Source organism: Hordeum vulgare, chromosome 6H, assembly GCF_904849725.1.
Source record: "Hordeum vulgare subsp. vulgare chromosome 6H, MorexV3_pseudomolecules_assembly, whole genome shotgun sequence".
Taxonomy (NCBI): Eukaryota; Viridiplantae; Streptophyta; class Magnoliopsida; order Poales; family Poaceae; genus Hordeum; species Hordeum vulgare.
In genome coordinates, this window is record NC_058523.1 from 176,729,927 (window position 1) to 176,751,502 (window position 21,576).

Below are 21,576 nucleotides of genomic sequence, written 5' to 3' on the forward strand. Positions count from 1 at the left end.
CAATGAACTACATGTGATTGATCGGCTTTTAGATAGCGTTGCATCGTCTTTAAGGTTTCAAATATAAGGAACACAGGTATAAGGCACATCCACACGAGTTTGAGGGTCCGGATTTACCCACCGCAGCTGTAAAGGCTCTAAGGGTGCGTTCGGTTGCAGAGACATGCTAGGATGGTTGAGGGCATCCCCAACCACCTGGTTAGGGGTAGTCATTTTTTTGTTTGGTTGAAAGGGTGGTGTTATCTCATGTTTGTTTGGTTTAAGGGATATAAATGAAGGATAAGGGTGCGACCTCGGCAGCGCGAAGGAAGGAGGCGACCGGCTGGTGACAGAGGAACGGGAGGAGCAGCGGCATGGAGGAAGGATAGGAGAGGCCGACGACGCGGAGGTATGAGAGGAGCGGCCGACGACGCGGAGGTAGAAGAGGAGCGACCGATTGTGCGGAGGAAGGAGAGGAGCGGTCGACGGCGCGAACATAGAAGAGGAGCTGTCGACAACACGAACATAGGAGAGGAGCGACCGGCAACGCGAAGGGCGAAGAGGAGCGACCAACGACTCGAGGAAAAAGAGGAGCGACCGACGACACAAAGGGCGGGGCAGAGCGGCCAACGGCATGAGGAGAGGAGCGGCCGGCCAGCGAACACAGTGCACCCCCACCCCCACCGCATCTCTCCCTGTCCGTCGAAGGATATCCCTGTAACCAAACGCACCCTAAGTGCCACAGCTAGACCTGCCCGGTCCAGGCAACAGCCTCAGACAGGCACTATTGAGGGCAGAGAACTTTTCAAACAAACTTGTACAGTGGAGATACAGAGCCCCCACCACATCCGATAACTGTGTTCAACAATCTGAGGTTTACATACGGGACCGGGATAATGTTCCCAAACTGACACGCGACTGCCCTATGTACTTAGTGTAACATATAGCACCTTTCCAACCACCAAACAAAATCCATCTCCAAACGAACAGCCTCTTACAACCCTGTGAAACGTCCCGGATGACTATCTATTTGAAATGAATCGCAAAATTTTCTATAACATGAACTAAAGTGCTAATTAAATTGCTGCCCAGACTGTAACCGGATAAGCCAATCCTAGATCACATGAAAGCTTATAGAATGAGGAGAAACGGGTTTTACATCATCCCAGTAACAAACCTGCAACAAGAAATGACAGTGTAACTGAACACATTAGCTGAATACAGATATGATGCTACACGAAAATGTATGATCAGCACTCTGTAAGATGACTTGCCTTTACAAACTGAACCTCTTAAGCAGGTTGCTGTTCCACTATCCACTATTGGTCAGGAGTCAGCACTGCAAAACAACAAGGCAGCCATTAGGAACATACACTTTGGAAGGTTAACAAAGCAGCCATTAGAAACACTTGGCACAAAAACCAGTTAATGAACTTGTTTGATAGATTAACTAGAATTTTTTAAACAATGTGCATACGAAAAACTTATTGCTACACGCCTCAAGTTTCGTTCTCTATTAAACACCTCATCCGTTTACCATATTTGCCATATATATATTGGTGGACACGATCAACTGGGCAAAAACAACAAAGAAGAGATGACATGTTAGTTGCCACATAAACAGTAAAAATAATTGTTAAATAGGCCAAGGACAGAGGTTTGGTTTCACAGGATTTTATTTAGAAATTGTTGGGCTAGCTTCCAAAACGTAATTAATGGGATTCGTAAGTCATTTGAACTCCCCCAAGCTCCCAGGTTATTGGGACACTCATCCGACTTCAGGTAGTCAGAAGATCAAAGGTTTGCCCTAAAGCTAAAGGTCAAATGGTTAGGCAACTGAAGGATATCTATATTTCCAGAATAGGCAAATATCATCCAGCAGCAGGTTTTCCTTAAGATTATTGGTGCACTGGGAGAAAAGACCAAAAAGGATTTGGGACTGTACACTTGCTCAACTACAGCTTTTATGCTGATGGTTCTTCTTTGTTCGTACCCCACTGTTCCTCACTATCATTTCCATTCACAGCAACCTCAACAGCATCTTCTTGGCTTTCTTCTGCTCCGTCATCTTCAAAAACCTGTTGAACCAAGATGGCGTTATCATTTATGCAAGGATGGAATGTGATGGGGACCAAAAAAAGAAGATAAAAAATCTTTACATTTAAAATAGATGCAGTACCTTCCATAAGTAGACCTGACTAAACCAACACTATGTACCAAACAGGCTGCGTTTGGCAGCTCAGCTTTTGCAGTTTTTTTATAATATGATTTTTTATACACCATAGTTTTTTTCTAAAGGTCTTCATTCATACTGTGGTGTTTTATAAACCGTTTTGACAACTTTGGTGTGTTTGGGATCAACAAATACCACAGTTTTATAAACCATAGTATTTTCACAGTACTTCAAAAAGAGGTCTTGACCACTTTTTTGTACACCAAACTGAAAAAACTGGCTTTTAGATAACAGAAGCATTCATTGTCCAGGCATTGAAATACTGAGGTTTTAGATCACTATGATTTTGAAAATACTGTGCTTATGCCTTGATGGTTACCCAGTGTAGACGTAAAATAATTCCTATTAGGCGCTTGTTTGGATTGCAACAGGAAATACGAAATAAAAATAAATATCCCTTTCCAGGCCAACTGAGTTGGATCAAAGTGTATCCAAACAAGCCCAAAAGAGATTAAAGTATATAGTAACATACAATGCATGAGGATGAGGATCTGGGCAAAGCAAAGATAAAACTAAAAATCAAAATACTGAGCAATCGGTTCCAAGCCTTAGGGACCAAACTCTCTTGCGCACCACCAATGGGAGGAGATGAGTGGGGAGGACGAAAGAGGAAGAAGAAGAGGATGAGGATTGGGGGGGCTGAGATCACGTCGACTACCGAGGAGACGGCCACCGGGACGTTAAATGGGGCGAGGAATTACACAAGGGAGGTGGGCACGAACGTCCACACCCTAGCACTGTCCAAAACAAAATACCAAATAATTTGTGCATTTGTAAGCTCACCCTAATGTGTTGGAGCGAAATTTGTATCACCAAGAAAAGTATCAAATGGCAGAAAAATACCGCTCGGCAAGCTCACCTTACAACCAAGAATAGTAGAAACACACTGACAACGAATACACTTATTCTCTATAATCAGACACAATAAGAGAAACTGCTTTCGGCCCAGAGGATAATAGCATGGGATATCTTCCGAAAGAAGATAAACGAAACAAGGTTCCCCACTAACAGATAATGACTATTTCATGGAAAGGATCATGATTAGTAACTCTTCAACGTTTAGTCTTTATACCATTGTTATTGTCTTAGTTGACAGACAAGGAAAGGATGATGCAGTGCAAGTGGATGGTGATGCAAAACACACACACACGGGTTCCTGAGCAGGCCTATTTTCTTGCAACTATAACATACACTCGTGCCCGTGATTAATTAATTTATTATCAGTTTAATGGAAATGTATAATTTTCTCTGAAAGCGAAAATGTTACCCCTCTAATGGAAACATGCCAGCAACCAACTACTAAATAGAAAGATATGTTGGATAGTGCTGTCAAATTTTATAACGAATTGATAGCCTAATTGCGAAGCTAATTTCAGCTTTCGCAACTTTTTCTGCAAGAGTAATTAATACCTCTTGAACAGTATCATTTTCATTTGATAGCTCCTCCTCATCGTGTGCATCCTCTTCATGTACGTCCTCCTCTTCTTGTACATGCATGTTCTTGAAAGCTTCCACAAGACTCTCGTTGGGCCTTTCAGCATGAATCATGTATTCCTCAGCAGGCGGATAGATACCCCTGTTAAAAAGGATTTTTGTCAGAGGGTGACAAATTAGTAGTTTGAAAAACAGGCACTGGCATCATTTTCAATTTCATCAGATGTTCCAGTTAAAGCTAAATCCAAGCCCTAGTTGCATTGATGAAAGAGTGTGATCAGTGAAACTTCACAGAAACATTGCTTTAACAATATAAATGAACCAAAACCTTTTGGGGGCGACAGTAGCTTCTACATTGAGAGCAATCTGCCAGTCTTCAAATAGGTTTGGGTACTCATCAGGATCTGCCAATGACTCCGCTGCTTTTGAGTTCACCTATGAAGCATATGAAACAAAGCAAACACCATCAGTTTGTAAGATGTGCGCCCCTGGACATTAGAGAAAGTGCAGCATAAGTCCAAAAAAGAGAGAAATCAACTAATAGCAAAGCATGATTCCGGCTAGTGTTACATCATCACTCAAACAATAGGTAACCATCCTGAATTTAGTGTATTAGAGTTAGCTTGGATATTATTCTTATTGAATCTGAAGCATCATTATAATCCAACTCTGTGACTGCTAGTGCTGAACCATATCATGGAATTGATGAACTATAATTACATGCTTGAATGTGCAACTATGTTGAAGTAACAATTTGTGCTGAGGAGATGTGTGCACTTACAGTTTAACATCAAGCTGTTATCATGAAGGCCTGGAAACTAGGACAAAAACAAAGAATTTATAAGACTGGCAGTACCTTTTGGAGATCTTTTTTCCATAATGCTACAATCTCAGGGACTTTGCTCGGAAGATAAGATCTCGCCATCAATGCTGCTTCCGGAATGCGATTGCTGTATAGAGAACAGTTCCACAGTTAGCATACAATAGCTTGTTTGAAGAAGTGATGTATGAAACAGGACAGTCTCACTAAAACGACATACCTTTCAATCAACAATTGAAGGCATTCCTCCAACTTGCCTAGCATGAACAAACAAAGGAACGCAACATTGTTCTTTCCTTGTTCTTTAGCCATAGATGCCAATTTTGTTATCCCTTCAGCATCCCCAATGGATGAATACAAAAGCAATAGACCACTGAGATCTAGTGCATGCAGAAGGCACTCATCTGCCATCTCGAGCTGCAAAAAAGTTGTATGACACATGAGAAAAACATAACATGGAAAAGCTATTAGGATGTGACTTATATAGGTTCTGCACCCTAGTACAAGATAGAAACATGACATGGCAATGTTACTAGAATGCAACTTAAAGACTCATTCCACCGCTGAGTTATTAGCTTTTACATTTCCTTTTTTTGTTAAAATTAAGGTTGAAGAGCATATGATGAATGAAAACAGCATTTCCAATTCAAACATGATCTTGCGCAACAACTAAAGCACAGCCTTTCCATCAAAACTGTGCTCTCATACATCTCTACATCCATGCCGTATTATATTAGGCTGTATTCTGCCTAATCCTAGCTTTTAGCTCATCCATTTATCAATAATTATTAAACTCAAGTGATATGGCAAAACAATCCAATTCATTAGCACAGTATATAGTGAGCATACAAGGTAACTGATACACACAGTAGCTGTGTACCTTTCCAGTTGAGATAGCTAACTCCCCTAACTGCTTCCACTTGGTCTCACTTTGCACTTCAATAGCAATTGCCTGCAAAACAACTACTCAGAATATTTGAATAAAGGAGGGAACTTTCTTGGAAATGTGAAAAAAATAGTCAACTATGCCTTTGCATCATCAACGCGGCCAAGCTGAACTGCCAGGTCAAATCTGTAATTAGAGTCTGTTGCTATCTCAAGGGCTTCCTCCAACATGCCCCGTGATTCCAAGAAATGTGCCACGCTGAAAATAAAAGGTTATCTTAGTATGCCGAGGCCAAAACTGCGAAGTACAACAAATAGTAGAACATGGGGCACCTGTCATATTGTTCCTTTGGTATAGATGGCAAAATATCATTTGCACGATCAAAATCCCCACGCAGCACTAGTGTTTTATACTCAATCAAACTAAGGAGCAAAGTGTACCCAACAACACTACAACAAGAAAAATTGTTAGCTTCAGAAGTTTATTGTGAGTTGATACCATAAAAGAATACCAGAGCAATAAAGATAAAACTCACTTAAATTGCTTGTCAATAAGATAGACACGGCTCTGGTTAGCAAGATATCCTAGTAAATACATTGGCCGGTCCAGGTGAAACAAGGTTGTGACCTGTAATACATGGAGCCGTATGACTTGGAGCGATACAAACGGTAACGAATGATCTAACTGGGATCATACATAAAAACGCCTTTTGATATGATAAAAACACTCACCTCTCCTCCTACACAGTAATTAAGCCGCGATGAAGAATTATTGTAGATAAAACAATCGCCAACCCATAGCCCAGTTCGGATGCGTTCATTGATCTCATGAAGCAGTTCAAAGGCATCTTCCACACCCTCCTCACCAACTGAACCCCCTCCGTCCAAATGAGAAGATACAACACCCCTCTGGAAGGTAAAGAGATAATGTTGTATTAGTACAGACTTTTAGATTAGAAAAACAATTGCATAGAAGTGTTTGATGTAAGAATTGCTGACGTCTTAGCAAAATTAACACAGCAAAAGAACATTTGTAAATAATGCTGCAGATGTCACTTGTCACATAATTACAAACTGTAAAAATGGCAACACAGTTCTTAACAGAACTCACATTGTACTTCAAAATGTAGAATGATGTATCACTTGCAACTGTCACCAAATCACCACTGTCAGCCCAGTAGAGATTCTACAAGAGAACAGCAGGGTTTTTTTTAGCCGCATAACATACCAGATGGCATGGAAAGGTGTTTGATTCTTGAAGCAACACAATAAACTTACTTTCACATTGACATCAATTCGACGTATCAACCTGCAATCCGCCCAGTCGTAAAAGCAGATGAAATCATTTGTACACATAGCCAATAATACTCCACCAAACACACGTTCGACGGAGAATGTTGGTCTTATACTTTTCCTCTCCTGAAATTATTAGATAATCTATCTTTCAGGTTTTGTAGTAACAAAGATTTGACATATGGAAATAGTTGTTCAAGTGTTAGCTTTCATCCTCCACACAGCAAGTGTCTAGCTCAAGCATTCACATACTTCTTACAATCCAATATTGACGTCACTTTAATAGAAATAGAAGTTAATAACATGCAAAATACAATATGTTGACTACCAATACCAAATGCTCAAGTTCCCAGCCTGATCCTGAACCAGCAGCGGAAAATACTTGTGCATGTCATATATTTACTTTGCAATTTTGAGTTACATAAGAAAATATTTATCCTTGTTTCTAACATATGCCTGTTTTCATTTTTCACATAGATAAGAAATTGTGAAAGCAAGATAACAACAACAACAACAACCAAGCCTTTCAGTCCCAAACAAGTTGGGGTAGGCTAGAGTTGAAACCCATAAGATCTCGAAACCAAGTCATGGCTCTGGAACGTGGATAGCTAACTTCCACGCACCCCTGTCCATGGCTAAGTCTTTGTCGATAAGATGAAACAAAATAAAATTGACCTGTCTACCATTATTAAAAAAAATGCTCAGCCAAGTTGTATGGTTAGTTGGACAAACAGCCCTTGTCTTATGAGAAAGAACAAATATCGATTGACCATCTATAAATTGCAGGAGTTCTGGTTTCATTCATGTATGAAGACGGGAATAGCACACATAATGGAATCTGTGTTATAGCAGTGTGTGTTCTCTTATCCATAGATGTTTCTCAAAGAGAGAACCATAATAGTTACATATCAATACTTCAATGGTAGGGAAATGGAGATGTTTACTTAGTACAAACCTGGAAATTTTTACTGTATATCTTTATCCTCGAGGTGCTTTCCCTCACAGCGTATTCGCCATCAGATGACCAAGCAAATTCAAGTGCAGACCCGAATGATCTATTCCTCCATGCTAATGCTGTATAAATTATGTATTCTCCATCTCCACATACAACAACAAATCTCCCGTTGGGATTGTGCCTTAAGCTCTGAAATGAAGATTAAAGCTATGAAATTGCAAATGAAAATGGAACAACAGACAATTAAAGCTACAAAGAACGTTTGCTATTTAACATGGAGATAAATTCCTGTTAATTCAAAGTAACGTGCAAGTTGTAAAGAAGAATCTCTTACTAATGTGCAAGTTGTAAAGAAGAATCTCTTATTAATGTGCAAGTTGTAAAGAAGAATCTCTTACTAATGTGCAAGTTGTATCTCTTAGTGGTCATAAGTCATAACATCATCATGCGCACTTCTTTAACCCATCGAAGTTCAATTCAAAACCAACACTAAATTCCATATTGTGCTATTACTAATCATGAACATATGCATTTCATTTCAGTAGAAGAGCTTCATCATACCACAGCAACTGTAAATGCCGGAAGTAACACGATATCTATATGTAAAACAGTAAAAGTGTGGTTACACCAAAAGTAACCCACAATCCTGCACATTTTAAAGTAAATTTGAATTTTAAAAAATAGCATGCATGATTACATGTTCTATAGTAATGTGAATCTGGCTTAAACAAAAAAAAAATCGACCAATCAGAAACAAGGGAGTAAAAAACACGCATCTAGTTGACAAATAACAGCATCACTATGTGAATGAGGCATTCACTGTGATATACTCCCTCTGTCCCAAAATAAGTGACGCAAATTTAGTACTAAGTTAGTACAAATTTTATACTAAAGCAGCGACGCTTATTTTGGGACGGAGGGAGTAAAATATAACCTACTTGTGGATAAAGATCACAGCTTCCCAGCTCCTTCACAGCCAACGGTAATCGCTCACCATCAGCAATCTGACAAATGATACAGGTTACAGAACATACATAAAGCTTATACCAAAATTAGGAAGCCTTCAACAAATTAACATGGTGAAGAAGAAGAACCTCATTGCCTGCACCAACAGTCTTGATATTAACAGTTTGGATTTCGTTATGTTTCGCCCATATGATTTTTCCACTGTTGTCCATGCTAGCAACCGGAACTTCACGGCCAATTTTGATCATAATAGTCCCTTCATCATATCCAATCACAATCCTAAAAAAAATATTCTATATCACTAACTTAACTTGGAAGGAAAGAACAAGTTAATAAAAGCATGAACTCTGCATTTGCAGTGAAGATTTTTTTTGTAACAAACAGTTTAGCAACACAATGTAGGAAACTGTGTCACAGAGAAAGAAAATGGATTGATACTGTGTGTGGAGCTTCAGTGGCAGATGAGAAGGCATGATATTCAGTGTAATGGCCCTTCACATTGACCATATCACCATAGCACTGACATGGAGCAAGAGCAAAATATTCATTACCTTCTCGATCCCTTCATGTATCCTAAAGCCCAAACTCGCTCAAGGCCATAATTAAGAGTGTTCTCAAGCCTGTGAGTGCATCAAACAAAGTGTTATTCACTTGTTCTAGAAGAAAAGAAATAATTAAATGCTTAGGAGAAATGGAAGAACTAAGAATAGACCACATTCTTGCTCATGATTCATGAACAAGGCAATATCTACACTGCCAATTTAAAGAAATAAAATGGCATGAGTTGCGAAATAATGAATGTGTATGGTCCAGTGCAGAAGATATTACTATCTTTGCAAACAAAAAACATGTAGAATAAAAATAGAAACTACAGCACGGGGTGTAACTGGACAGATGTTAGTAAAACAAAGCTGGTTTTCAGACAACGCACTGTTAGTATCATCTCCAAGTATATCATAATATGAGAGAGAGACAGACAGACAGAGAGAGCGAGAGACAATACCTGTAGGTTGTAGAATGCCACAAGCGAACTGTGCCATCCTCTGAGCCAGTAATTATAATAGGTAGTTCCGGATGGAAACAGACGGCGGACACATTGTGTGCATGTCCTTCAAGTGTTTGAACACAGCTCTTGGTTTGGTAGTCCCAAACCTGATCCAACAAATTGAGTAATATGTCAGATCAATCCTAATATACCCTCACAATAGCACAATTAATTGCAGATAACACACCTTTGCAGTCTGGTCATCAGAGCCAGTAATTAAAAATGGTCGATCACCACCAGTGAAGTAATCAACACAGTTCACACCTTTTGAGTGGCCATCTAATGTGAAGTTAGGATCAGGAGAACCAATACTCCATATCTGAAGTTCACGTCAAACAGTAATATTAGGATATCGGGCAGGGTACAGACCAAGATGCAAAACAGGACTTAGTTTAACCAGCAACTTTTTGTGGAACAAATACAAACCTTTATCGTGCGATCAAGGGAAGCACTAGCAAAAGTATTGGTATCCTTTGGGTTAAATGTGACTTGCATCACATAGTGAGAATGCCCCTCAAATATGTGAGTGCACGCCCAACCCTTATCCCAATCCCAAAGCTTAATTAACATGTCATCTGATGATGACAGCACAAAAGGCTGGGTTGGATGAACAGCCACACACCTGATGTAATCAGTATGAGCTTCAAATACCTTGACCTTATCCATTGTATTGTAATTGTACACACGGATAAACATATCATCGGCACCAGCAACGACCCATTGCTTTCGTGCAATAAATTTAGCCGAACGAACTGCAAATAGACATGATATATCAAAATGATGGTATATCAGGCAAGATAAGTAAGCAATTAGGTAGGAAAGCATACCCGGTAACTCTGTGACTTCAAATGATTTCACCATTGTCTAGGGATAAACATAAAAATATTTTTGTCAGTCAAGTCTTAAGACAAGTTATACCATCAAATGATTTCACCATTGTCTAGTGATAAGAAGAAGAAAAATAGATGTATTTTCATTTTCTGCCTCCTCTGCCCCTTTGTTCCCTTACAATAAAGTGGCATAGATGTAGATTAGCAATTACCTAAAAACAGATAGAAGTTCCTTGTTTCTTTTAACCTCATCGGTACATTTTTTTTATAAAAGCGCCATTGAAGTTTTTTTTTCTCTAGATTTTATGTAATCGCTAATCTACACATGTTCGATATTCTCTCTCTTTTGCCCTTCTACGAAAAGGCATTATCAGTGGCATACCACCTAGCTCATTACTATACAGACCGTAAATCGCGTTTCAGAAATATACAACTCGAATCTAAGTACATCTTCATTTCTATACAGGAATGGGAATATCTAGTTTCAATACAACATACTCCCTCTGTAAACTAATATAAGATCTCTGAGATCACTACTTTAGTGATCCAAAAGATCTTATATTAATTTACAGAGGGAGTACAAGTTACGAGTGAGAGTTAAGCTGAAAAATTACAAAGGCAAATTATGAAGGCGGGGGCTGCTGTGAACAGTCACCTACCTGCGTTTGGTAGTTCCAGATGCAGACACTCCCCGAGTAAAGACTCGACAAAATCCTGTGTAGCACAAGAGAACGGTCACGCTATTTACCACGGATTGGTGGAAGCTTTGATCAGCCGCACGTGAATTTCGTAGCCAAGATCATATTCACATCACACGAACTGCCCACTAACCATGGCTCTGTCGGATGCAGATCCGCGGACTTGACCCTCTCCGACCTCTGCGCGAGCTTCCTCTGATCCAACCAAATAGAAAACCGACATAAGCGACACCACACCAAACATTCACCGAGTAGATCCCAGTAAGAGGCATTGCGATTACCTTGATATCCAACCGGAGCGGCTGCCACATTCACGGCCATCACCCAAAAAAAAACACGAAAAAGGGAAATCACGTCAGTACATAACGCAACAGAACCCCAGATCCACCGGGAATTTGACATGTCTCGCGGCGGATCTCGCTGCCGCGGCGGCGGCCGCGGCGCAGCCCGCGCGAGATACGAACGCACTAGGCGACGGCCAACCTCGCCATCGCCTGATCTCGGATCGCATTCGCGTGTAAACGGCAAGGAGAGGCGGGGAGGGAGCGGTTTGCGGGAGGTAGGCGCACGTACCATTGTGGCGGCTCGGAAGCGCGCCGAAGCGGGAACCTCGGGAGGACGAGGTTCCTAGGGGGTTTGTGGGCGCGGGAGCGTGAGAGGCGGAGCCGCGTGGGTGGCCGGCCTCTCGCCGGACCGGGAGGGGGAGGGGGAGGGGGGAGGGCGCGGCGTGGAGAAGAGAAGATTTGCGAACGAAGGAGGAAGGGAGGGAAGGAGGAAGTGGGTGATGGCAAACGGGTCTCGGTCGCCCGGAGGCAGTAGTATGGTCGATTGGATCTGAAGGTTGTGTGTGTGCGCGCGCGTGTGTTGCACTGTTGCCTTTCCGATGTTGACTTCTACCGCTGACGTAGTAGCTAAGCAACGGTAGATGAGACTGTAATTTTCTTTTCTTTTAACACTGTATAGACCCGAGAGCTCACGTATATACGCATATACTCACTCATATGAATGTGCACATGCACGTTCTGCCTCTATAAGCATCTTCAAAAGACTAAGCCGGCATATTATCTTAAGATTTCCAAAGACATCGTAGGCGTCTTGTCGTTGTCGGAAACGCCTCCTCTCACTAAATATGCATCGCCAGAACTCCTGAAATAAATTCAAAAATAATATGAGCACCAAGATGTCACTAAGGTCACCGTATTCTCCTCACATACTCACACAATGCGAATGTCGTGATTCCACTAGTGGTGTCCTTGAAAGCGGCGATCGAACCTTTACAAACAAGGTTGGACAATCTCCACAACTGAATTGGAGGCTCCCAACGAAACCACGAAGCTTCACCATAACGAAATATGGCTTCGAGGTGACCTCTTCCGTCTAGGGTTCTCAAACACCCAAGAGTAACAAGATCCGCGAGGGATTAATGGGGGGCAACTTTTCTCTTGGTGGAAGTGTGGAGCAAGGCCTTCTCCTCCAAACCCTAGAGCATTAACAAGAATCGGTGGCTAGGGAGAGAGATCGGGCAAGTTTGAGCTTAGGAGCAGCAATGGAGCTTGAAGGAAAAAAAGGTAAGGTATCCTTGGAGAAGAAGACCTCTATTTATAGTGGGGGGAATCTCGTCGTTATTCCGCCCAAAGTCTCAGCTAAGTGGTAGTACCGTGCAGGTGGGTGGTACTTCCTCTTGCACGGAAGTACCGGCCACCACACGCGACAGAACACAGCCAGAGGGGCGGTAGTTCTGCCTGAGCGGTACTACCGTCCAGCTCCAAGTGGTACTTCCAATTAGTTTTGACGAAGGGGAACAAAGACACCACAAGAACTAAATAAGCAAATGTGGAGTAGTAGGGGAGGGCGGCAGTACCGCTGGAGCGGTACTGCCGCTCCCCCTAGGCGGTACTTCCGCTCAAAAATGAAAAATCCCTCGAGGATACGAGAAGAAAATTATAAGCAAAAGAGAGACCGGCCCTGGTGGGCGGTACTACCGCTCCCCATAGAGGTACTTCCGCTTATGCAACTTCTGGGCACATCAGAAAGGCTCCATGTCATGTTATTTCCGCGACAGATGCCAGGGGGTGGCTTAGATCTTGGTTTGGTGTCGACGGGCGCCGGCGGCAACTGGGAATGGGTGTGGACGCAACACACATGACGCCGATCTACCCAAATTCACGGCCCTCCGATGAGGTAAAACCCCTAGTCCTGCCTGTGTGACTATATGAGACCACGGTACAAATGGTGATCCTTGAGCTGTTCGTGAGGAGGGGGATGGAGCTCTTGCTGTCGGCCTCGCTGCCTCCGTGGTGTGTGTGTTTCTCTATGTGTGTCGCGTGTGAACCTATTGAGCTTGTCCCCTCTCTGGGGGCTGAGATGAGGCTTTATAGTGCAGCCTGAGGTGTATAATGGTGTGGGTAAAATAGGAGGTGGGACCCAGTTGCCAGCCTCTTCGGCTGGTCGCACGGCCCGCCGGCTGTCGGGTCTTGTCCGGCGCGGGGCCCGCCGGTCGTGGGTCGTAGCGGCTAATGCGCCGGTCGTCAGGGAGTAGGTAGGGTAAGCATGGCTACATGGTTGTCTCACCTGGTCAGCCTCAACGGTGATCGGGGCCTTGTACCCTCGCTCACCCTTACGCCATTACGCTTGTGGCCACGTCGAGCTTGTCATCGCGTAGTGTTGCCACGAGCGCCTCTCCATCATGCGTCGGGTTTTGTCACCGTACGAGGGTATGGTTAGATGGGATGGGAGCCGACCATCCGGCTGGCGACGGGCCAGCCGGCCAGGCCGAATGCCGCCAATCGGCGTGTTGCGAGTCGGCCAGACGGGCCGGCTACCGCCAGCCGGCCCGGGGGTGCAGTCGGCCCTAAATGCTTGGAGATGGGTTCTCTCTGCTTTAGTATACCCAGGGTTGTATCCCCGTTAGTAGCCCGCGAAACCGTTGGGGTCTTGAGGCCTCCAAACGAGGGGGGCAGCGGTTTTTCCCCCGCACCCGAAGTTGTTGTTGAAGCCGTTGCGCCTGCCAGAGCCGGCGAGCAGAGACACGTGTCGTTGGACGGCTGGGACGGCAGTCCGCCGTGGCCCAGCCAGACACCACGACGCCTCGGGCCCGCGGCGATGCTTTGGTCTTGGCGCCGGCTGGCGCGTGCCATGTGTGGCTGAGGTGGGTGGCGGACCCGCCACTACGTGCATGTCGGGACATGGCCACAGGCCTGGCCTGACGCGTCTCGGCCCACGCGCGGGCCGCCAGTTGGGGTTCCCCGCATAGTTTAATGCGTGCGGTGATCGTGGGATAGTGGGAGGCATGGGTATAACTAATCCCATGTGTTGGGGATCGTAGTAATAATTCAAAAAAAATCGTATGTCACACCAATATCATCTAGGAAAAGCTAGCAACGAGTGAGGGAGAGCATCTTCATACCGTTGAAGATCGCAAAGCGGAAGCGTTACTATGAACGCGGTCGATGGAGTCGTACTCGCGGCGATTCAAATCGCGGAAGATCCGATCCGAACACCGAAAGTACGGTGCCTTCGCGTTCAACACACCTACAACCCGAGGATGTCTCCTTCTTCTTGATTCAGCAAGGAGGGAGGAGAAGTTGAGGGAGAACTCCGACAGCACGACGACATGGTGGTGATGGAGTTCGTGGCTTTCCGGCACGGCTTCACCAAGCACCGCGGATGAGGAGAGGTGGAGAGGTAGGGTTGTGTCGAGGGAGATGGAATCAGGTGTGTGCAGCCCCTCCCAAGTCCTCCACTATATATAGGAGGGAGGGAGAGAGGGTGCGCCACCCCTAAGGAAACCCTAGGAGATGCGGCGGCCCTAGATGGAGGAGGGGGCGGCGCCCTAGGGGGTGGCTTGCCACCCAAGGCAGCCACCACGCCCTAGGGTACTCCTTGTGTGCCTTGGGCCTTGGTGGGCGGCACACCAACCCATCTAGGGGCTGGTTCCGTTCCACTTTTGGCCCACGTGTCCCTTCGGGGCTGGTGGCCCCTCCCGGTGGACCCCCAAAACCCTTCCGGTGGTCCCGATACAATACCGATGATCCTCGAAACATTTCCGGTGATCAAATCTCCACTTCCTATATATGAATCTTTACCTCCAGACCATTCAGGAACTCCTCGTGACATCCGGGATCTCATCTGGGACTCCGAACAACCTTCGGTAACCACATATACAATTCACATAACAACTCTAGCGTCACTGAACCTTAAGTGTGTAGACCCTACGGGTTCGAGAAACATGCATACATAACCGAGACACCTCTCCGGCCAATAACCAACAACGGAGTCTTGATATCCATGTTGGCTCACACATGTTCCACGATGATCTTTATCAGATGAACAACGATGTCGAGGATTCACTCAATCTCGTGTGCAATTCTCTTTGTCTACCGGTATGACACTTGCCCGAGATTCGATCGTCGGTATCCATATACCTTGTTCAATCTTGTTACCGGCAATTATCTTTACTCGTTCCGTAACACATCATCTCGTGGCTAACTCCTTGGTCACATTGATCTCATTATGATGATGCATTACCGAGTGGGCCTAGAGATACCTCTCCGTCACACGGAGCGACAAATCCAGTCTCGATTCGTACCAACCCAACATATGCTTTTGGAGATACGTGTAGTGCACCTTTATAATCACCCAGTTACGTTCTGACGTTTGATACACCCAAAGCACTCCTACGGTATCCAGGAGTTGCACAATCTCATGGTCTAAGAAAATGATACTGGACATTATAAAAGCTCTAGCACACGAACTACACGATCTTGTGTTATGCTTAGGATTGGGTCTTGTCCATCACATCATTCTCCTAATGATGTGGTCCCATTATCAATGACATCCAATGTCCATGGTCAGGAAACCATGACCATCTATTGATCAACGAGCTAGCCAACTAGAGGCTCACTAGGGACATGTTGTGGTCTATGTATTCACACATGTATTATGATTTCTGCTTAATACAATTATAGCATGAACAATAGACAATTATCATGAAAAAGGAAATATAATAATAACCAATTTATTGTTGCCTCTAGGGCATATTTCCAATAGTATCCCACCTGCACTAGAGTCAATAATCTAGTTCACAATACTATGTGATTGTAATGAAACTAACACCCATGTGGTTTGACCATATCTTGCTTGTGAGAGAGGTTTTAGTCAACGAGTCTGAACCTTTCAGATCCGTGTGTGCTTTACAAATCTCTATGTCATCCTATAGATGCTGCTACCACGCGCCATTTGGAACTATTCCAAATAACTGCTCCAATATAGGAATCCGGTATACTACTCAGAGTCACCCGGATTAGTGTCAAAGCTTGCATTGACGTAACCCTTTACGACGAACTCTTTTACCACCTCCATAATCGAGAAAAAAAATCCTTTGAACACTAGTTACTAAGGATAACTTTGACCGCTGTCAAGTGATCCGTTCCTGGATCACTCTTGTACCCCTTGACTGACTCATGGCAAAGCACACTTCAGGTGCGGTACACGACATAGCATACTATAGAGCCTACGACTAATGCATAGGGGACGACCTTCGTCCTTTCTCTCTCTTCTACCGTGGTCAGGTTTCAATACTCACACCTTATAACACAACCAAGAACTCCTTCTTTGCCGATCTATTTTGAACTCCTTCAAAATCTTGTCACGGTATGTATTCATTTGAAAGTACTATTAAGCATTTTTTTTATCTATCCTTATAGATCTTGATGCTCAATGTTCAAGTAGCTCAATCCAGGTTTTCCGTTGAAAAACACTTTTCAAACAACGCTATATGCTTTCCAAAAATTATACATCATTTCCGATCAACTCATCAGAAATTCTATAGTGCTCCCACTTACTTCTTTGGAAATACAAGTTCTCATAGACTTTGTATAAAACCAAAATCTTTGATCATCTCATCAAAGCGTATATTCCAATTCCGAGATGCATGCTCCAGTCCATAGAAGGATCGCTGGAGATTTGCATACTTGTTAGCATCCTTTAGGATCGGCAAAACCTTCTGGTTGTATCACATACAACCTTTCCTCAATGAAACTGTCGAGGATGCAATATTTTGACATCATATCTGCAAGATTTCATAAATGATGCAACAACTGCTAACATAATTCCAACAGACTTTCAGCATCGCTACGAGTGAGAAAGTGTTCATCGTAGTCAACTATTTGAACTTGTCGGAAACATCTTTGCGACAAGTCGAGCTTTCTTAATGGTGACTTTTCACCATCATCATTTGTCTTCCTTTTAAATATCCATCTGTAGTTAATAGTCTTATGACTATCAAGTAGTTCTTCCAAAGTCTACACTTTGTTTTCATATCCATCTCTTGGATTTCATGGCCTCCACCATTTGTCGGAATCCGGTCCCACCATCTCTTCTCCATAGCTCGTAGGTTCATTGTTGTCCAGCAACATGACCTCCAAGACATGATTACCGTACCACTCTGGAGTAGTACGCGTCCTTATCGACCTACGAGGTTTGGTAGTAACTTGATCCGAAGCTTCGTGATCACTATCATCAACTTCCACTTCAATTGGTGTAGGCGCCACATGAACAACTTCATGCACCCTGCTACACGTTGGTTGAAATGATGGTTCAATAACCTCATCAAGTCTCCACCATCCTCCCACTCAGTTCTTTCGAGAGAAACTTTTCCTCGAGAAAGGACCCGTTTCTAGAAACAAACACTTTGCTTCCAGATCTGAGATAGGAGGTTTACCCAACTATTTTGGGTGTCCTATGAAGATGCATTTATCTGCTTTGGGTTCGAGCTTATTAGGCTGAAACTTTTTCACATAAGCGTCGCAGCCCCAGACTTTTAAGAAACGACAACTTAGGTTTCTCCAAACCATAGTTCATACGGTGTCATCTCAACGGAATTATGTGGTTCCCTAATTAAAGTGAATGTGGTTATATCTAATGCCTAACCCAAAAGCGATAGTGGTAATTCGATAAGAGACATCATAGTATGCACCACATCCAACAGGGCGCTGCTATGACGTTCGGACACACCAACATCCTATGGTGTTCCAGGTGGCATTAGTTGTGAAACAATTTCCACAATGTCTTGATTGTGTACCAAACTTGCAACTCAGATATTCATCTCTATGATCATATCATAGACATTTTATCCTCTTGTCACGACGATCTTCAACTTCACTCTGAAATTACTTGAACCTTTCAATAATCTAGACCTGTGTTTCATCAAGTAAATATAATAGTATCTACTCAAATCATTTGTGAAGTAAGAACATAACGATATCCACTGTGTGCCTCGGCACTCATTGGACTACACACATCAAAAAATGTATTACTTCCAACAAGTTACTTTCTTGTTCCATCTCACTGGAAAACGAGGCCTTCAGTCATCTTGCCCATGTGGTATGATTTGCATGTCTCAAGTGATTCAAAATCAAGTGAGTCCAAACGATCCATCTGCATGGAGTTTCTTCATGCATTTATACCAATAGACATGGTCCGCATGTCTCAAACGAGTGAGTCCAAAGATCCATCAGCATGGAGCTTCTTCATGAGTTTTATACCAATATGACACAAATGGAAGTGCCACAAGTAGGTGGTACTATCATTACTACTTTATATCTTTTTTGCATCAATATTATGAACATGTGTATCACTACGATCGAGATTCAATAAACCATTCAGTTTAGGTGTAAGACCATTGAAGGTATTATTCAAATAAGCAGAGTAACCATTATTCTTTTTAAATGAATAACCGTATTGCGATAAACACAATCCAATCATGTCTATGCTAAACGCAAACACCAAATAACAATTATTTAGGTTTAACACTAATCCTGATGGTAGAGGGAGCGTGCGATATTTGATCACATCAACCTTGGAAACACTTCCAACACATATCATCACCTTGCATTTAGCTGGTCTCCGTTTATTCCGTAGCTTTTATTTCGAGTTAATAACACTTAGCAACTGAACCGGTATCTAATACCCTAGTGCTACTAAGAGTGCTAGTAAAGTACACATCAATATCATGTATATCCAATATACTTTTGTCGATTTTGCCATCCTTCTCATCTACCAAGTATCTAGGGTAGTTCCTCTTTAGTGGCTGTTCCCCTCATTACAGAAGCACTTAGTCTCGGGTTTGGGTTCAACCTTGGGTCTCTTCACTAGAGAAGCAACTAGTTTGGCGTTTTATGAAGTATCCCTTCATGCCCTTGCCCTTCTTGAAACTAGTGGTTTTACTAACCATCAACAATTGATGTTCCTTTTGATTTCTACTTTCATAGTGTCAAACATCGCGAATAGCTCAAGGATCATCATATCTATCCCTGATATGTTATAGTTCATCACGAAGCTCTAGTAGCTTGGTGGCAGTGACTTTGGAGAATCATCACTATCTCATCTGGAATATCAACTCCCACTCGATTCAAGCGATTGTAGCACTCAGACAATCTGAGCACGTGCTTAACGATTGAGCTTTTCTCCCTTACTTTGTAGACAAAGAATCTTGTCGGAGGTCTCATACCTCTCAACAACGGCACGAGCCTGAAATCCCAATTTCATCCCTTGGAACATCTCGTATGTCCCGCGATGTTCGGAACGTCTTTAGCGCCTCAATTCTAAGCCGTTTAAGCATTATGCACTGATCTATAATGTACTTATCAAAAACGTGTATGCCAGATGTTTGCAACATCCACAGACGACACTCGGGGTTCAGCACACAGAGCGGTGCATTAAAGACATAAGCCTTATGTGCAACTATGAGGACAATCCTCAGTTAACGGACCTAGTCTGCATAATTGCTACTATCATCTTTCAACTAAGTTTTCGCTAGGAACATATCAAAAACAGTAGAGCTACAACACAAGCTACAACATAATTTGCAAAGACCTTTTGACTATGTTCATGATTATTAAGTTCATCTAATCAAATTATTTTATGAACTCCCATTTAGATAGACATCCCTCCACTCATCTAAGTGATACATGATCCATATCGATTAGGCCGTGTCCGATCATCACGTGAGACGGACTAGTCATCAATGGTAAACATCTCCATGTTGATCACATCAATTATACGACTCATGTTCGACCTTTCGGTCTCCCGTGTTCTGAGGCCATGTGTGTACATGCTAGGCTCGTCAAGTCAACCCAAGTGTTTTGCGCGTGTAAATCTGGCTTACACCCATTGTATGCGAACGTTAGAATTTATCACACCCGATCATCAAATGGTGCTTCGAAACAACGATCCTTCGCAACGGTGCACACTTAGGGGGGACACTTTTCTTGAAATTTTAGTGAGGGTCATTTTATTTACTACTGTCGTTCTAAGCAAATAAGATATAGAAACATGATAAACATCACATGCAAATCATATAGTGACATGATATGGCCAATATCATCTTGCGCCTTTGATCTCCATCTTTGGGCCGCGGTATGATAACCATTGTCACCGGCATGACACCATGATCTCCATCATCATGACCTCCGTCATTGTGTCTTCGTGAAGTCGTCTCGTCAACTATTACTTCGACTACTATGGCTAACAGTTAGCAATAAAGTAAAGTAATCACATGGCGTCGCATCTCATACAATAAATTAAGACAACTCTTATGGCTCCTGCAGGTTGTCGTACTCATCGACATGCAAGTCATGAATCCTATTACAAGAACATGATCAATCTCATACATCACATATATATCATCACATCCTTTTGGCCATATCACATCACATAACATACCCTGCAAAAACAAGTTAGATGTCCTCTAATTGTTGTTGCAAGTTTTACGTGGCTGATTTGTGTTTCTAGCAAGAACGCTTCTTACCTACATGATAAGCATAATGGTGATATGCCAATTGCTATTTACCCTTCATAAGGACCCTCTTCATCGAATCTGATCCGACTAAAGTGGGAGAGACAGACACCCGCTAGCCACCTTATGCAACAAGTGCATGTCGGGCGATGGAACCAGTCTCACGTAAGAGTACGTGTAAAGTCGGTCCGCACCGCTTCATCCCACGATGCCGCCGAATCAACATAAGACTAGTAACGGCAAGCAAATTGATCACATCATCGCCCACAACTTACTTGTGTTCTACTCGTGCATAGAATCTACGCATAGACCTAGCTCTCATGCCACTGTTAGGGATCGTAGTAATAATTCAAAAAAATTCATACGTCACACCAGATCATCTAGGAGAAGCTAGCAATGAGTGGGGGAAAGCATCTTCATACCGTTGAAGATCGCAAAGCGGAAGCGTTACTATGAACGCGGTCGATGGAGTCGTACTCGCGACGATTCAAATCGCGGAAGATCCGATCCGAACATGGAATGTACGGTGCCTCCGCGTTCAACACACCTACAGCCCGGGGACGTCTCCTCCTTCTTGATCTAGCAAGGAGGGAGGAGAAGTTGAGGGAGAACTCTGGCAGCACAACGACTTGGTGGCGATGG

The 21,576-nt window shown here is 43.2% G+C and overlaps 1 protein-coding gene across 2 annotated transcripts; it reads right to left on the bottom strand.

Moving 5' to 3' along the window:
- Positions 1 to 781: 781 nt before the first annotated feature.
- On the bottom strand, positions 782 to 11,988 carry LOC123404728 (coatomer subunit beta'-2). Of its 2 annotated transcripts, XM_045098676.1 has the most exons (26): positions 11,712 to 11,988; positions 11,420 to 11,440; positions 11,272 to 11,333; positions 11,100 to 11,154; positions 10,438 to 10,474; positions 10,037 to 10,362; positions 9,798 to 9,929; positions 9,569 to 9,717; positions 9,117 to 9,185; positions 8,694 to 8,844; positions 8,538 to 8,603; positions 7,600 to 7,788; positions 6,630 to 6,770; positions 6,463 to 6,537; positions 6,084 to 6,260; positions 5,888 to 5,979; positions 5,685 to 5,801; positions 5,496 to 5,610; positions 5,347 to 5,418; positions 4,687 to 4,883; positions 4,503 to 4,596; positions 3,975 to 4,081; positions 3,623 to 3,788; positions 1,973 to 2,057; positions 1,254 to 1,318; positions 782 to 1,156 (listed from the first exon to the last, which is right to left on the bottom strand). In XM_045098676.1, exons 1-25 carry the CDS (start codon positions 11,712 to 11,714, stop codon positions 1,299 to 1,301), a joined length of 2,718 nt encoding a protein of 905 aa, XP_044954611.1. In that variant the 5' UTR covers positions 11,715 to 11,988; the 3' UTR covers positions 782 to 1,156; positions 1,254 to 1,298. The 2 variants fall into 2 exon arrangements, with proteins under 2 accessions (XP_044954611.1, XP_044954610.1); XM_045098675.1 differs by lacking the exon at positions 11,712 to 11,988 and having other exon boundaries at positions 11,272 to 11,474.
- Between the last annotated feature and the right edge of the window lie 9,588 nt (positions 11,989 to 21,576).

Bases quoted from the DNA above. Each gene is read 5' to 3' on its own strand.
- LOC123404728 (XM_045098675.1), bottom strand. From the start codon at position 11,459: ATGGCCGTGAATGTGGCAGCCGCTCCGGTTGGATATCAAGGTAATCGC. The intron at 11,155-11,271 runs GTTAGTGGGCAG...TGTGCTACACAG, and splicing joins CTGCATCCGACAGAGCCATG to GATTTTGTCGAGTCTTTACT. The intron at 9,930-10,036 runs GTTTGTATTTGT...CGTGAACTTCAG, and splicing joins CCCTTGATCGCACGATAAAG to ATATGGAGTATTGGTTCTCC.